At 25.3% G+C, this 18469-nt stretch overlaps 1 protein-coding gene across 3 annotated transcripts; it reads right to left on the minus strand.

The window, feature by feature from the left end:
* Window positions 1-620: 620 nt before the first annotated feature.
* Window positions 621-18166, minus strand: LOC130664133 (solute carrier family 41 member 1-like). 3 transcript variants are annotated; one of them, XM_057463910.1, is made up of 5 exons: window positions 17561-18166; window positions 16980-17077; window positions 8581-8914; window positions 8319-8498; window positions 621-4827 (listed from the first exon to the last, which is right to left on the minus strand). In XM_057463910.1, exons 2-5 carry the CDS (start codon window positions 17036-17038, stop codon window positions 3832-3834), a joined length of 1569 nt encoding a protein of 522 aa, XP_057319893.1. In that variant the 5' UTR covers window positions 17039-17077; window positions 17561-18166; the 3' UTR covers window positions 621-3831. The 3 variants fall into 3 exon arrangements, with proteins under 3 accessions (XP_057319893.1, XP_057319895.1, XP_057319892.1); XM_057463912.1 differs by lacking the exons at window positions 16980-17077; window positions 17561-18166 and adding an exon at window positions 10492-10712; XM_057463909.1 differs by lacking the exons at window positions 16980-17077; window positions 17561-18166 and adding an exon at window positions 9387-9565.
* Between the last annotated feature and the right edge of the window lie 303 nt (window positions 18167-18469).

Below are 18469 nucleotides of genomic sequence, written 5' to 3' on the forward strand. Positions count from 1 at the left end.
AATAAGAGTTACTGTATAATATATTATTTTAACTGCCGCACATATTATAAATCTACTGTATAAATATGTAATATACATGCATTCGATCATCATTCATCTCATAAACAATGCAAAAAACACAAAAAAATAGACTATTTGTGGGATATACAGCTCGTAGTACTTTGAATTTTATATTTTGTAAGTTTAATTATTATTATTATTATTTTCTATTATAATTATTATAGTAATTATTATTTTAATTATATCAGTGGTCATTCATACTCAATACTCACGACCTATAAATTCATAAAATTCGTTAATAGACTTATTAATATTAATAACTATTTAAAAATCCACCAATAACTCAATTCAATTAATATTTTTGTACTTCGTTGCCTATTTATATTTCAAAATTAAAATTACCTCATAACTTATACGACGCATTAATTAACTCCTCTCCATTAATTTATTAATATCTATTTAAATTTAAAAATTATACTTTAATTTATGTAATTTAATAATAATTAATACTAATTATTAAATAGTAAAATGATAATTTTTATGTTTATTTATTTTATTTGTACAATTTTACAATTTTTGTCTTTATTACACTTATCAAAATTAATAGTTGATTTATCATATTTCTTTTTTTTTTTTTTTTTTTTATAGAAATAAATTTCTTTGGATTCTGTAATTCTTTGGGTTTGTTTTTGAATCGAGTACCCGGTTATTGTATTTTTGAATATAAAATTAATTTTTTTTTTATTGTATAAATTGCAATATTAAAACAGTTATTAAATAATACTGTAGACATTTAATAATATTTAAAAAAATATTTTTAATACCCAACCGGGAGAACTCGTGTATAAATATGTATATATGTTAGGATGGGCCAAAAACAAAATTTTCTTTAGTTACTGTGAAAATATCGTTGAAGATGGTGAAAAAAAAACTCTAGTGAAGTTTGAGCTATTAATATTAATATTAAGAGCCGCCTGTTCGTGATTTTGATTTCCTATTTAAATAACATGGGAAAAAAAATTTTCAGCTTAGAATTTTTTATCTCGGCAATGGCTCACTGTACAGATAAGCTCAGGATATAATTTCGTAGGGAATGAAACGCTCAACAAAAAAAAAGTCTCTTATTAATTTTTGATAGATTCATCGGTTCATAAATTATTGGAGCTTGAAATCAAGCTTATAGTAAATTTCGAGATCTTTTTACTTTTCCAGCGAAACTATCAAACTTATCACAAAATGTCATCGGTTCTTTTTTTGTAGACAATTTTATTCCTCACAAATTATCTCAGATATAATTTTTTTGAATTCTGCATTGCTTTCTAATTATTTTTAATTTTAAGTGAAACTCTTAAAAAAAAAGTGTTCTAATCGATTACAAGATTTTTTTTTTTGACCCACCCTAATATGTATACTCAATAATGACTTCCGTATTGTCAAGGACTAAATATTAGTCCTTAAATAAAATTGACTTATATATCGATCAATATTTATAATATGTACATTGCATTTATAACAATTTAATTAATTAACTAAACAAATTAATTAACAATAAAAATTAATTGATCACTTAAATATTAAAAATAAAATTTATACAATTTATCATTTCGAACTCGTTTTGTTTTATCGATTCCGAGATTCGTCATTTAATAAAAAAAGAATAATAATAATAACATAATTTTTTTCTTGATTTGCGCCATTAAAAGCAATTAAATGTTAATAATAATTTGCTTAATACTAAATAGCCTGAGTAACTGCAATTGATAACCAATTCCACATAAATTTCATTAATATTAATCCGTTTATATAATTCAATTATTTTTCAACTAATTAATTACCTAAAAAAAAATTCTATTGATTTTGTTTTCATTAAAATTTGATTAATAATTTTCGTCTAAAATAATTTTACTAAATATTATTTTGTTATTGAAAATTTTCCTAAAAGCATTTCAATTATTAAATTTCGATTATTCATTGATTTAATTATTAATGAATTAATTGACAATTAATACTAGTCAACACTCATACTAGAAAACATACGATCTAAGCTTTGACATAAACGGAAGGCCTTTTTTTTTGTTTATTTTCATTACGTAAGTTCTTTATGAAGGCAACTACTCGAAGGCATACTATTATTGTATCAACTTCGAATTAATCCACTTTCTTAATTAGCAGATTAAAGTTTGTTTTTGACGTTTGTATTTAATAATTGTAGTAATCTTATTTTGACATTTATTTATGTAATTATTTTTAAAGAGTTTATTTATTAATATTTTTATTTTTAATCTCTCTTTGTTATTTTTTATTTAAAAATATTTTTATAAGTTGAGGTGTTTCAGCCAAAATATTATTAGTAAATAATAAACAAATAATATAATCTCAATCATTGTCAATATAAAACTAACAGCATCAATTTTTCAAGTAAAAAAGTTACAAAAATAATTTTAATATTTATTACTTAAATATTTACATCATAAAAGATTTTTATTTACTAAAGGATTCGGATACGGACTCAACGTTGACGTTAAATAGAGTCGAGAGCATACCGAGCTGTATTAAGTGTGATGAACTGAAATGTTTTATTTATTCTGGCAAAAAAAAAAAAAATTAATAAAACTATTAATTTTTCTTCCCATCTTTATTAATTTTTTTTTTTTTTTGTTTAATCTATAGAAAAAAAATCAGTTATCAAATTTTTTACACTTGTGGGCTCTAAAATATTTAGATCAGTAGTGTTCTGGATGATTAAATAAAAATATGAGTTTGTTTTAAAATATTTTTGAAGTAAAAAATTTCTATCATTTTAAACGCGTCAAAAATGAATCTTTCAAGCACTTTGTTCATATTACTAAACAATACTTAATGTTAGCATGATCAGTAGAGAAAGTTTCAAAATCCATTTTGCACAAAATTATTTTTTTACATTTCCTTCCGAGCACACTCGGAGTAAATATAGATATTATTTTAATTCAAATTCACTCCATCACTCAAAGTTTGAGATTATAAAAAAAAATTACTCCGCGTACGGAAGAAATAGTGAATTTTTTTTTCATTGGAGTGATTTCGGAGTGACGCGAATTTTATTTTAATCCGCATCTATTCCGATCGGAAGTTTTAATATTTAAATAAATTTTCTTCCGGAATTAATTCAACAATTTAAAGGTGTCTATATTATACACTTTTAAAAATTTCATTATAGTTTAAAAAATATATATTTTGTCTTTTTTTAGCGTTCTTGTGAAATTAAAAAAGAACGAAGTTAGAACCTTTTTTTTTTTTTTACTGAATAAAAATCGATACTTGAAAATTCTTAAAATAAATAACAATTATATTTTTTTTAAAATGTAAATAATCTTTGTTTAAATTACTGTTAATATTAACGAATAAAAGTGCGTATTTTACTGCCGTAATACAGTAATGTATTAACAAATAAACTCTTTAAAATAATCAATCATCAAAAAATGAATATCAAATGATTAATATAAAAAATAAAAATCTTTAATCTACTCTCTTCTATGAAAACATTTCGGAAGGCCATTACGTCTTATTTTTTTAGTCTCCACCTTATCAATAAATCATAAAGCATGGAAGATCTTCCCTGATAATAAAATTTATATTAACAATAAAACAACTAACGCGCAGTTAAAAAATAGTATCGTCGTAAACGCAAGACGAAATATCTGTTATTTAAAAAATAAAAAAAAAGTTAATTGATTATTTATTATCTCATATCGTAGCTTAATTAATAATTATACCTTTTTGTTTGCGTATATTTAAATTTCAATAAATAAATATTAAAATAAAATAGGGTGAGATTGTGGTGACATTAAGGATTTAAATGGCACCATCGTAGTCTTGATCGCCAACGAGATACAAAAATTGAAAAGCTATTGCTAATAAACTGATACCTAAAAGGTCTCCCATGGCTGTCAAATATGGTATAGCCGAATTATCTGGATCTATTTTTCTTTTCCACATCCAGTGTATCATAATATAAGCAATATATAGTAATGCTGCAACTTGTAACATTGCCGCGCACAAATAAACAAATACAAACAATGGTGTTAATGCTGTATCACCATCTTTCATATATTTAATCATATAAATAAATATAATATGACCAGGTATAACCATTGCCATTAGTACACGTGTTGTTCTTGAATGATGTCCTTTTCCAAAAAAATTAGCTATTGGTGTTATAAATATTACTGGATGAGTATGTCCAGGTGGTATTAATAGTGTACCAAGATCAGCTTGTTTGTGCAATGCTGTTGATATTCTCGATGCTTGTACAGCAACTAAATTACCACCAACACCATTTATTACCGGTTGAAATACAGTAAGTGTTTCAAAACGCGACACCATGAAATCAAGAATTAAACCACCACAACTGCTGATAAGCATTGCTACCATTACTGGTGTCCAGCCGGAATAGAGCACATCATTGGTGTATTTATTACGTTTAGCTATCCATACCCAGAGTGGTGTTACGAGAATGTAACAGGCAATTACCAATGGTGCTAACCAGTCTTGTTTATCAATTGATTCGTATAGAATTGTTGAAATCCATGATAATAATGCTAATGATGTTATGTCGCCGAGACTTGCAGCTATTGGTGTTGCTACGTTGTCAGGATTAATATGACAGTGACGAGAAAATACAATTACACCGGCAGTTATTAACCCAAGGACAAAGGATGCTAAAGATGCGGTTACTAAACTGCTGGCACATAAAAGATATGTATGATCTAATGATACTGTTCCATTCTTAAGTGCTCCCATTAGTATTGCTACTACTGATCCTAAAAAACCGACCACTATTGCTTGACACTGAAAAATATAATTATTAATTTTTTTTTTTCAATTTAAATAAACCACATTTTGTTTTAATAAATTTTAATAAATTATATATAGTTATAAATTATTTATTAGGAAAAAATAACTCATTCATTATTAAAAACTTTATATTTATTTTTTTTAATTTTTTACGTTAAAAAAAATTTATTTTAATTTAATTTTCAATAAATGTCGGAATTTTGGCTCTTAAAAATTATTTCTGAATATTTTTAGAATTATCTCGAGTTTAAATTCAAATAATAGATTAAACCTCTTAAAAAATTAATAGATTATATTTAAACTTAAGACAAAAAGAATAAAATTCTAATATCTAAAGAACATTTTATTGGTACTGAAAATTGTCAAAAAGTTAGAAGTTAATAAATAAAAATTATTGGCAGCTTTAAAAAAATCATAGAGGGCATTACATAGAAGCGAGAAGACGAGATAAATTAAATTTTTAGTACAGCTGTAGAAAAATTTTTGGGAACCAACCACCTAGAGGATTTATGTCTTGCAGATCCCCTACATTTTTTTTCAGCTGCTAAGAGTTTTTATTCATAGACTTTAAGCTTCTAGAAAATTTTCAATAGCAATAAAATGCGCTTTATATAATTTAATTCTTTTGTCCTAAGTCGAAATAAGTTCTGTTTACATTTTAAGGTCACACTAGTCCTATTTACATTTTCGTTACGCCGATAATATTTTGAATGTAAATTTTAATGATCATTTAAGTCTCTATAGGTCCAATCTAAATTTTCGGCGTCAACTAGGTTAAATATACGATTTAAATTTTGACTCGGGATGTTAGAGTATGTAGGTATGAATGTAAACAAAATTTTCTTCTCTAAACGAGTTTCTCAATTTGGATAGATGATAACATGTGTTAGTTTTTTCAGAAAATAAATAATTATAGACAATAGCAAATTGAAACAAATGATTTATTAATAATTTTTTATTCTTGATTGATAATTTTCATATTTTATTCGCGTACGAGCCATCAGTAAAGTTATTTCTTGCAAAGCCCAAAATATTTTTCAAAAGCTGCTGAAAATTTTTATTTCTCATCTTCTGGTTGCTAGATATATTTTTTTGGCAATGAAATGTTTCTGGTATAGTTTCATTTTTTCATTGCAAGTTTTAAAAGGTTTTGTCTACGATTACGCAAGTCTTATTGACGTTCTCGTACGTCAACTACGTCTAAAATACGTTTTTATGGCTATTTACGTTTTTAAAGGTTGAATTTACGTTTTCATCGTATAGTACGTCCAATCTACGATTTAAATTTCGACTCGGGCAAACATAATAAAAAAAAATTATTTTTCGTTTAAAACTGACATACATTTTACGCGCAGAGAATTGTGTGAGCTTCAATCTTACTTGAAAAATTTTTCACTTCTAATTAACGAAACTGCTAAAAAAATGTATGTTAAATAGTGAAATGGTATATAAAAAACACTATTACAAAAAAGGCATTCTAGCAAACAAAACTGATGCAATTTTATATCGATTCACTTTGATGGCATTCGTGTAAAAATCGAATTAAATTTTAATTCAATTATTATTGGTTGATCTATTTGTATAAACCTAATCATGACACGATCTAAATTTAAATTATATATTAAACTTATTTGATGGTAAACCACGTAAATTGGAGCCTTATAGACTTAAATAATCTTTAAAACCTATATTAAATTTATGTTAAAATAATCGACGTATTAAAAGCGTAAATAAGACGTGCGTGAATCTAAAACGTAAATAGAATCTTTTTAGAGTGAAAACAAAAGAATAAAATAATTTCAAGAGCATACCAACCATGGTTATAAGAAATTACCTAGAAGAAGTCTATACATCTATCTAGTAAGGCCCAAAGAATTTATGAAAACCAACCATCTAAAGGATGCATGCCTAGAATTCCCTCTATATCTATATTTTTTTACAACTGCTAAAATTTTTGATTAATTGCCCTGAGTAAGAAAAATGATTTAATCCATGCTAAATGTATATCTATATATTAGTCGATTCAAATCATTTTTTTTTTAATCAGGGTGACTTCTAACTTCTGGACAATTTTTAGGAGCACTAAAATACTCTGAGTATTTTTATTCTTTTATCTTAAGTTTAAATGAATATGATTTACGTTTTCGGTACGACAAGTTTGTTCAATATGCGATTCAAATTTCGATTAAAAATGCCTGAAATACGCAATAAATAACAAAGAAGCTTAGTAAATACAGCTATTGAAATTGTCGTTAAATAAAATTAAGTTAAGAAAATATTCAAAGAATCACTAGTAGGTTAATTTATATTCCTGTATTCTCTTGCTTTTTACTTTATTTGCCAAGAGCAAATAACTCGCGTTTCAGTTGGAGATGTTTAAATTTTCAATAGACATGTCTAAAACTAGTCGATAAAAAAAATTTATTTTTTATCATGATTTTTTTTATTGAGAAATTAAATATGTACTTAAGTAAATTAAATTTTAATTTTTTATTATTTTTTTTCTTCTTTATCGAAATTTTTTTTTTTTAGTTTCCTAAAATTTATTTAATAAAAATAACGTTTATAATTGTTTTGTTTCAAGTCTCGTTGACAGATATCCAATTATTGTTTATAAATAACTGCGTTATAAAAGTAAACAATACAGAAAATTAAATAAATAAAATATACTGGGTTGCGAGATTAATAAATTATTTTAGTAATTTTTTTATAATTTCTCCGAAATCAGTGCAATTGCTTAAAAAAAAATGATTAAGAACCAGTAGGAAAAAAATCAAAGTATAGTTTTCAATAAAAATAAAATGTAACTATTTGAAAATATATGTTCTGTGTAATTTATCGAGAAATTGACTCGGATTTGAATTCAAAAAATTTTAAAAATACAGTACTGACATTTTTTTTTTAAAAACTTAAATTAGTTTTTGATAATAGTGAGTTTATTAAAGTCTTTCTATGAAATTTCAAGTATTTTAAAACTTATGATGCAAGAAAAAAGGGAATTTTTAATTGCAATTATGGTTTTATAAATAACGATCACTTTCAAAATTAATATAATTTAAAATTAATGGACTTATGGACAGTAAAAATAACAATTATTTAAATGAAATAAAATAAAATAAATTGTGATTTTAATTTTTATGACATTTATTACTTGGGAGTTAAAAATTATGTGAAACTTAAAGTAATTTGCTTTAAATTCCAAGGATAATTTTTAAAAATGTGTGAATATTAACCGGTACAGTAAGACTGAAAGATTGATTGTCTAGATTTTAATGAGATAGTCTTTTGAAAAACATTATTTAATTATAAAAAACGTTGGCAAACATAAACGTCGCAAGCCATGAATACATATTGCGGCGCCGGTGATAAGGATATTTTTAGAATCATTACGGAAATTTACATAAACGTGAATTATTATTAAGTAATAAATGCTGTAGGAAAATTTTAAAATTTAAGTAAATGAATTTATAATTGATAGTAATTACCTGAATTAAAACTAAATTTCCAACAATCATATACCATTGTTGTTTAGGTGCATCCATATGACCGAGATTAGCTTGAGTAGAAAGTCGCGAGGCAAGAGTCATTTCTAAATTTCCTTTTAATCCTAGCAATGCAGGTACCAGGATCATAAGTTCATTAACTTTTTCAAATACTTCCCAATGCTAAAAACAAATAAATATACAAGGTAATAATTAATAAAAAATTAAAATAAATTGATAGAATTGATATTAAGTAGATATTTACTTGAACAAGATCGAGAACAAGACCAGCCCCAACCATACCGAGACCCGCAACGAGGAATGGAATGAAAACTTGAATTGTAATGGCAAGATAAGATTCAGTTGGTTCAGAATTATCATCACAAAATCTACTTTCAGCCACAACGTCCGGTAAACGTCCGCCTTCTGCATTTGATTCATCTAAAATTGTTATTTCATAACAATCATCACCTGCTGTCAATGGTATTGATACCGCAGTTGCGTTTGTCTCAGAGACGGTACGCGATCTTCCACCGGTTGGTGTCATCCTGTATGAATTTCTTTTACTTGATGGCAGAAGTGGCTCTTTACATGGTCCACTATTAAATTAAAATTTTTTATATTTATTAGAGAAATTAAATAATGTAAAAATAAATGAGCAAAAAATTTTGTTTTAATTTTTATTTTTATTCATTAATTTTTATGATCCGGAAGTTAACAGACAATTAACAATTTTCGGAGTTTTTTTTTTAAATTAATTGCAAAAAAATAAAAAATAAAAATATGCATATGTAGAAAATTAAAAAAACTATTGGTGCAATTTTTTAAATATTTTTTTTTTATAATTTATCGATTTAAAATTTTTTTTGCCAAGATTAAAAAATTCAAGTTCCAAAAATTATAATTATTATTCAGCTACTAATTTAATGATTTATCGAATGAATGTTTTAAAAATAAATTAACACCTATGAACACTTGTTAATAATTTTAAAAATTCACTACACGTGTATGTATAAATATATATTTTATAGTTAATATAATTTAAAATTAAACAAACAAATAACTTCATACTCTTCAAATTTAACAGAATTACAAATTGGTTGCGCAGGTTGCTTATCAAAATATTGCCGTTGTAATTGTTGATGTACTTGACTCGACTCGAACATTTTACTAAGAGAGCTCACGATTCACGCATCTCAATTATATAGTAATTGTTAATTCGTAAAACATTGATAAGATACTCGATGACAATAACGATACAATTTTTAAGCCGTTATTATACATTTAGGATTTATATTTTATAATATAAATACAAACAGTACAATTACGTAATTGTAATAATTTTTTTTCTACACAACTCCTCTTAATTTTAATGAATTACGCGGAAGTTAAAAACCATAATATTACTTACACAATTATATATTTATATTTGTTATTACATTGTTTATATTTATTATTTGCATTATATATAAAAATTTATTATTGACATTAAAAATATTTACTATTCAAATCAAATAGCAAATGGAGATAAAAATAGTAATGTGTATTACTGAGGATAGATAAAAAAAAAATAACAAAATCAATGGATTTAATTTTGATAAATGTCAAGGTATTACTCAAGGATAAATTACATCTTATTGTCATTGCCAGTGTATAGAGTACAGAATATCGTGTTTAGTATTTAGTTGTCAGAGTAGACAAATGGATCTTACATTACTTTAGCCTACATAGCTGATATAAACTTTACTTATTATATATAACTTTGTTACTAAAGTTTGTATGCACTCTAGTATGACAGGCTACTGACCATGCGGCGAGTCTCGACACGTGGTGTACAATTGCATGACCTTTCGCAATAATTTCACCGATCATGTCAGGGATTTAATATATTTATCTTGTCTATATACGTTATTTGTACCTATATTTATTTACATTAGTCTTATATTATTATTATTTTGAATTAAAAATAAATTTCCCAGTCTATTGTAATTGTGTTCATTTTATTTATTTTCATAAGTTAAATTTATTTAATTTTAATATAAACACTCAATCGATCAATAAAAATAAAATTTACAATTAGAACTAAAATAAATAGAATAAATTTTTATATTAAAATTAAATTTCAATATAAAAATACTTAATTGTTTTGTAATAAATTAAATTTAAAAAAGCTCACCTTAATATCAAATAATTAATTTAAGTACTTAGTTTAATTATTTATAATTTTTTATCAAGTGAGATCAATTTAATTTTTTTGAATAACTTTTATAATTATTTTATTTATTAAGTACTGAAACGTTGATTGACGTTTTGTAATTTTTAAGCATTGATATAATTTCCCCGTTGGCCTCTTGCGGGGCCGTTTCATGATACGGTTACATCGCGACTGACGGCAAATTGTTGGAAGCATCCACAAGTCATATAAAATGATGTCTATATATGTACGGGAGGAGTAATGTAAGTAATATAAATTCTATTGGGCAGGCGCACTCTTATCGATTCATTTTACTCATTGTCATTTTATATATATACACATATATATGACACTATGACATGGCTAGTCTAATCCACGAATGACGTCACACATCCCTCAAAAGTTTATCCCTTTTTTTATTTTATTTTATTTGCAAACGTCAAATGAACGTTAAGTAAAATAATAACAATTGATTTATAAGATAAATTTTTTTTTCATTTTTTTTCTTTTAATAATCATTTAAATTATGTTTAAAAAATATAAAATAAATTTTTAAAAATAATTAATGAGATTAGTACAAATAAAAATGAATGATCCTATAAATACTTGACCTTGTTACAAAAAACAGTAATATAAATTTAGTGGCTGTAAATACACTGTTTAATTAGTAGAGTAATAATTAATTATCAAGTTCGATTGGATAATTTTGAAAAGCTAACAAACGGTGGTTTATAACGCAAATTAGTGGCAGTTTTATGAGCTATAGGATTAAAAAAGATATCTTGGATAAGGTCGATTCAAGTTCACCTACATTTCTCTATTTTATTACTGTTATTATTTTATGTACGATAAAGCTAAATTTACGTGTTATTCTATATAATTCCTTATTGAATTACGCAAACTGTCATACATTGAATAACGATGCTCTTAATACGACTCACGTTTCAATTAGAATAAAAATAATTTATCCTTTTCATGATTTATTTATAAAATTTTTTTTATCATTTTAAATTTATTTAAAAGTTTTACTTCTAACTATTAAGTATCAATTAAAATCAATTTTATAAATTTATACGGAATAATAAAATTCTATGTACTTTTTTTAATGGTAAAGTCAATAATTTATTTTCAAATATATGTACTGAAAAAATTTGAAATAATTACGTAAGATCAGGGGAAGGGGGAGGGGCCCAAAATTTTATAAAAATAGTTTGTTTTCTAAAAATTCAATATCACTTTTGTAAATATAATTGAGCATTACTTTGAATTTTTTTTGTTAAACTTTTTCAAAAATCAAGTGTTAGTAGAAAAATCTTAATGATGACTTTGTTTAATGATAAAAACTATTAAAAATTTTTTTTTTCCCATTTTCTGCTATCAAATAAAATCAAAATAGTAAAAAATAAATATTTTAAATTATCAAAAAATGAAAATATTTAATTTAAAGAAAAACTAAATTTATTGTTGGTTATTAATTAACAAAAACAAAAATAATAAATGATGAGTCTGAGTAAAGCTTTTCTTTTATCACTAAATCGCGACGTGAATGTATTTACTACTTAGTAGTACAGTAGTATATGTATACAATGAGTGATGTGATATGATTTTCAATGCAGCTTAGTACAATCGCACTTGTCAGGCTTGTGTATATTGTGTATATCATAACAAAATGGCAAGTCAAATACAGATGTGACCAGTTGATATTAAAGTGTGATGTGTATTATATGTATATATAATATAAAGCTCTCATCTCTCGACTGCAGTGATACAGGCAATTTGTATTCTGGTAACTTCTGGACTAGGTCACAGCTATGGAGGCCCACTTTTCTGATTACTCGGTTTAGTTGACTATAACAACCGTTTACATTTTGCGCTCATCGTCAACGACCCGCGAATAATATATACACACGGTATATATAGTATATAGATATTATTGTATCACTACAACCAAGAATTAATACTATATAAATGAATATATATTTAAATGTATTAGTATAAAGTATAACGCGAATTGGAACGATCAAATCCGATATATACGATAGAAGGTTGTGGCCCTTATATTGTGACCTACAATTGTTTTGTCTTTGACCCGGGAAAATTTAATAATCTTTCATTTAACAACGAGGGATTGGATATAGTTTAAGCTACTGTTTCTTGTAATCATCTACTTCTCCTCATTTATTCATATATGTTACATTTGTAGGGGAAGGGCAGACAAAATGGGACCGCGACGGAAATAATGGGTTTTCGTAAATTCAAATACGCTGGAGCTTCTTATTTCGACTTCCATTTGAAGAAATTAAACTAAATTTCCATTAGCTATTGAAAATTTTTTTTTTCACGGCGAAAAAAACAACCACCCCAAAAAAAGTAAAAAAAAAATTTTTATTTTTATTTAAAAAAAATGATCATAGTAAAATTGTTTATGTATAATCTAAGTGAAAAAAGATATTTGCAATGCTGTACGTAAATAAAGATGCCGAAAAAAAAAAAATTATTGGAGATACATAACTTATATACAATTTAAATATAACGACAAAGACACCACATGTACTTTTTGTGGCTGACGACAAGTTGAGTCCGCTAAATCGTAGACTCAGCGCCAAAATTGTAACAAGTGGGCTTATGATACGGGTGCTAAAGCTCATGATGACTATATTGAATTTATTTGTGATTACTATATTCTAATTTGATTTTTAGATTCAAAAGCTTAAGATTCCTTTTAATTCATTCTATAAATAATAAGTTTTAATGATTAGAAAATCATCTGAAAAAATAATGGATTTCAACTTAAAAAAAATTTTGAAAAAAATTTCGGAGCACTCAAAATTATGCAAAAATGATGTTAAAAGTTATAAATGACAATGAAGACCAAGTTCCCATACAAAAAAAAAAGAATCGGCCCATTACTGGGTCGTGAATGGCTGCCAATTTTCAAGCATCGGCCGAAGATCGGCTAAATATCGGATGATAACGGTATGCCAAGCATAGCAGTCGCAAGCATTGGCCAATCGTGGCAATCAATCATCGGCCAAAGCTTGGTATCAAAAGCACTCGATCAAACTGTTGGGCAACGAACGGTGGTTAATTGTGCGCTGTTTTTATAAGCAAAAAGCCAATGATTCACCATGCACGGACCAGTATAGTTAACCATTTATTGGCCAATCATTGCAAACCAGGCAACAGCCGATCGATGGGAAAATTTCGAAGCTCGGCGACTTTGTATAGGTTTCGAAAAAGATAATTTTTACAAAATTTATTGAGGGAGGGGTCTGTTTTACCCACCCGGTCCCGTTTTACCAGCCCTTCCTCTATTATATACATATATTACATTTATATATACATATAGTTTTATACAAGAATGAATGGATCCTTTTTGAAAATACTGGGTGTTCAATATATTTGGAAATATATTCATATAGATTTTTATCGATATTTAAATTGTACGTTAGACGTTATTACATTTCTACTCAAATACAAAAGCTATTGAACGTGTCTATCTTCGAAAATTTTATTCCAAAATTTCTTTATCCATATAACATTCCTATTTGGCTTTATGATAATTCTATACAATATTTTTCTATTAGCCAGCAAAACTATGTTTAAAATAAATATCTTAGTGATTTTTTCATCCTAAAACATTTAAATCCAAAAATGTTTTATTTAGAATCTTTTCAATCTCTGACGGTTTTATTCGTAACTTTTTTAAGTTCAACCCTAAAGAACTTAAGCATAGAACTGCTATGGATATATAGAAATAAGGTATTTTGGGATTTAAATGTTTTAGAATAGAAAAGTGGCGAATAAATTTATTTTAAATAATTTTGTTGGCAGACAAAAACACATTTTGTATAATTATTATAAAGTCAAATAGAAATGTTATGGATAGAAAAATTTTCGAAGACGGAAATCTTTTCAAATAGAAAATTTACTGAGAAATGTTCGATAATTATTTATTCGAGTAAAAAAATTTGAAACAGAAACGTAATAATGCGGTACGTTAAATCTATACTACTCGACATATCAAAAACGTAAATAACGCTTGCGTGAACTTAAGACGTAGATCGAACGTATTTAAGCTTAAGACGAAAGAATAAAAACGTTTATGAAACTGAAGAACCAAACAGTAAAAAATATTGTGTATCTGAGTTAAAAACGGTCCGTGTTAAATTTTTTGTGTTGGATCAACACATTTCCCTGTGTTACTTGAAAATTTTAAATCGATCGACTATTTAACACTTTGAAAGTGTTACCTGGTAGAAAAATCAAAATTATCAACATTTATCAACTGTTACTTCAAAATTAACAGAACATTTATGTTAAAAACTTAATCGATAGTCACAAAAGAAATATTCGAAAAATGAAAGTGAAATCGACATTTTTTACATGTCAGTTTAAATTAAAAATTTTTGTTATTAATATATTAAATTTACCATTTATTAGAAGTTAAAATGTTTATTATACAAATAGAGGAAATTTCGTCATAATTTCAAATTATTTTGTGTAATGTAAACATTATTTTTTCGCTAAATAAAAGTGTTTATTTTTATTTTTTTATTTTTTTTAAATTATTTGATTTTCTATTTACAACTGGTATGAAATATTACTTGATTTTTTTTTATAATCTTGACTCTAATAAAAATATTGTTTGCTGTCAAAAAATAGTTCAATGTTAAATAATAATCGTTATCACTTTTGATATCTTTAAAATAATATATAAATTATTTTTAATGAATATCCATGGTACGAAAATAAAATGTAAAAGTTAACATTTTTGTGTCACCACTGAGATATAAAAAGTGTCGAATTTACTTCTCGTATTACCCGAATTTTGTATTGAAATTTGAACACAAATTTTGTGTTCAAATTTAACACAAATAATCTGTGATAACAGATAACACAAATATTGTATGGACCATTTTTAACACACAAATTATGTTGATTTGAACACGATATTTTGTACAGTGTAATTGTTTTTTATTCATTTTAAAAATTTGAAATAATTTATTATTTTTTCTTTAAATATATATTTTGTTTTTGTTCTTAATATTTATTGTTATAAATTTTAATTAATTACAGGTGACTTTAATCGTACGTATAAATTTTCAAAATCCAATCAAATGATATGATGATAATTTCTCTTCTGATTGCAGTATGTTTTTAATTATCACGATGTGCGTCATTAAAATTTATGTTACATCTTACATCTCATTACAATTACACGTGTATCATAAAACTTTAGATCAACTATAAACTATTGATTATTATCAACTCATTTTTTTATTATAATTTTCATTCAATCATTTATTCTCACGGGTTTGTTATTCATCTCAAAGAACATTTCCACGTGTAAACTAATAAACATAAATATTTATATTAAGATAATAGCAACAATTATAAAAATCCATATTTATAAACCTTGACTTGTCATATACATTTAACATGATATAACTTTTTACGTTATCGATCAGATATACCTTCAGATAATTAAAATTATGATCTGCAATACCTGACATGTAAAATTAATTTAAAAATCTCATTACCAAGGACATATGTCATTTAAATAATCATTGTCAGGGTAAACGGCAATCGGGAATAAAAAATTTACTTTTTTAATTATACGATTGTTAACACTTGTTGCACCGGTAACATGTCAACACGTGATTTAATGACGCACTTATATTTCTTATATAATAAATATAAATATAAATACAAATATATATTTGTGTATTATGATATTAATTTTATTTAAATACTCGTAAATTATAAATAATTGACTTAAATTAATTATTTATAACGAATCAATAATTATAATAATTTAATAAAATGAATACCTTAAAATATAATATTGACATTGACAATCGTTATATATATATTTGACATTGTCTAGTTTAATGTCTTGTAGAATAGAATTGTATAATCAAAATTTATTAATCATGCATTTAAATCTAAGCAATTTTCTTGGGGTAATTTGACTCTTAGACTATATATAACTATAATATATCATTTGATCTACAATATATTTATATCTGTATCTATATATAAATCTACATATTTATCTAAATTTATATGCAATGAAAGATGATAATCATTATAGATAATAAATGATATCTATATGACAAAAAATGGGAATATTTATTATGAATAAAAATAAAAAATTAAGTATTTTTGTTTTACTCATGGCAAGCTAATTTTAAATGGTACTGAGAGTACAGAGGGGAGGGAAGGCAGTCAGCTCACCGATGATTACTTAAATGCCTTTAAACTGAACGTGGTGCACTATACTCTAGTATTCGTGGCAGCGACAGACTTGCGGCCTCGTCTAATTGACATTGTCACTGTATTCAGGGCCATTTATAAAACACCGTAGTCGAGGTATTTTACTTGCTAGCACGTGGAACAAACTATTTACACTATCACTCTACTTTTTTTTTTATTTTTAATTTAAATATAATTATTTAATTGTTTACCTTAATGATTGACTTCGGCCCCGATTATGAACATAATGATTCAGTACATCCTTCTCCATTTTTTAACTCCGTAAGTAATTTTCTTAATTTCAAATCAACTAAACATAAACAAAAAAAAAAAAAAAGAAAGAAATGATAAATAAATTACTAATTAAAATGTACTGTTGATATTATTTTTAATTAAGTTTTTATGATTAAATGAGCAATCTAAAGTCGACTGAAGAATTTTTAAGTCATCACATTAATTTATTTGCTAATATATTTAAAAAGAATAATATGTAGACGTATTCTGTATCTTAACTTTTAAATTCGTGTGTTTTAGACGTAATGTTTGCTATTGCTGATACGCACATAAAAAAATGTATGACAATTTTTTATTTCAACTTTAAAAATTATTATATCTTTACGGTTAAAAAATGACTTTTTTTTTAATGCTGATAAATTTTTATTTGTTAAATAAAAAAATAAAGTCAAGTACTTTTTTTTTTCTTCAATGGGAATAATGTTGAGAAAATAAAAAATTTTCAAGTACTGAGTAAGAAAAAATAGTAAAAAATAATTTTTAAAAAAATGTTACTTACACTGACTAATAGTCAGCTTCTTGAGAAATAAAATCCCGGTGGCTCCATTTTAAAACTAATAAATAATACCACTTAATTTATATAAGCAAGTATAATAGTAAAACATAATTATAAATATATAAATGCCGTTTAAATAAAATAACTTATAATATCTTATGTTTATAAAAATAATAAACACAAATAAGACACTTGGTATTAACTATACGACAAAGAAGTATCACTTGGTAATCACTTGTTGCTTCAACACTAAATTTGCTGCTCATCATTACTAAACTTATTACACAAAGTCATAAATCCCAAGACAATTATCATCGATTCTGCATTTCATTACACACTTTATCACAATATTACTATTTATTGTTATTTTTATTTATTATTATCATGAGAAATTTAATATCTTCAAATCAAATTATGTTTTACTGAAATTTGTTTTAGAAAAATAATTTTTTAAGTACTTGGGACTTGATATATAAAAAAAAAAAAATCATCGATTTATGAATAAAATAAAATTTATTGTTAGGTACGAATGAGCAGTTACTCTAGCTTGATGGCAGGGTTACTTGGCACTGACAGATTAAACTATTTCATTCACAGTTACTCTGTGGTTTAGTTGTGCTACACATAACCACCGTATGTTATATTATGTTATGTACTTGGTACACGCATCAATGAAGCACATATAGTATGAATGTATATACGTATGTATGATTATAACAATAATACGAGAAAGAGAGAGAGACGGGGGTGTAGGTGGTTACATGATATACACACATGAGCGTGTTAGAGAATAAGTAAAGCTTCATATGCTGATGATATATAAGTTGATATGAGCTTCAGTGAGAGTTGTTACTTACGAAGCTTATACGGATATGCAATTGATTTAAGAAATTTTTTAAATTCTTACTTGGA

Source organism: Microplitis mediator, chromosome 2 (assembly GCF_029852145.1).
Source record: "Microplitis mediator isolate UGA2020A chromosome 2, iyMicMedi2.1, whole genome shotgun sequence".
Classification (NCBI taxonomy): Eukaryota; Metazoa; Arthropoda; class Insecta; order Hymenoptera; family Braconidae; genus Microplitis; species Microplitis mediator.

What these genes read in the sequence shown, in the direction of transcription:
- LOC130664133 (XM_057463909.1), bottom strand. Translation starts at nt 9,481, where the DNA reads ATGTTCGAGTCGAGTCAAGTACATCAACAATTACAACGGCAATATTTT. An exon ending in AATTCTGTTAAATTTGAAGA is followed by an intron (nt 8,915 to 9,386) that starts GTATGAAGTTAT and finishes TTAATTTAATAG; the next exon opens with TGGACCATGTAAAGAGCCAC. An exon ending in GAAATTTAGTTTTAATTCAG is followed by an intron (nt 4,828 to 8,318) that starts GTAATTACTATC and finishes TATATTTTTCAG; the next exon opens with TGTCAAGCAATAGTGGTCGG.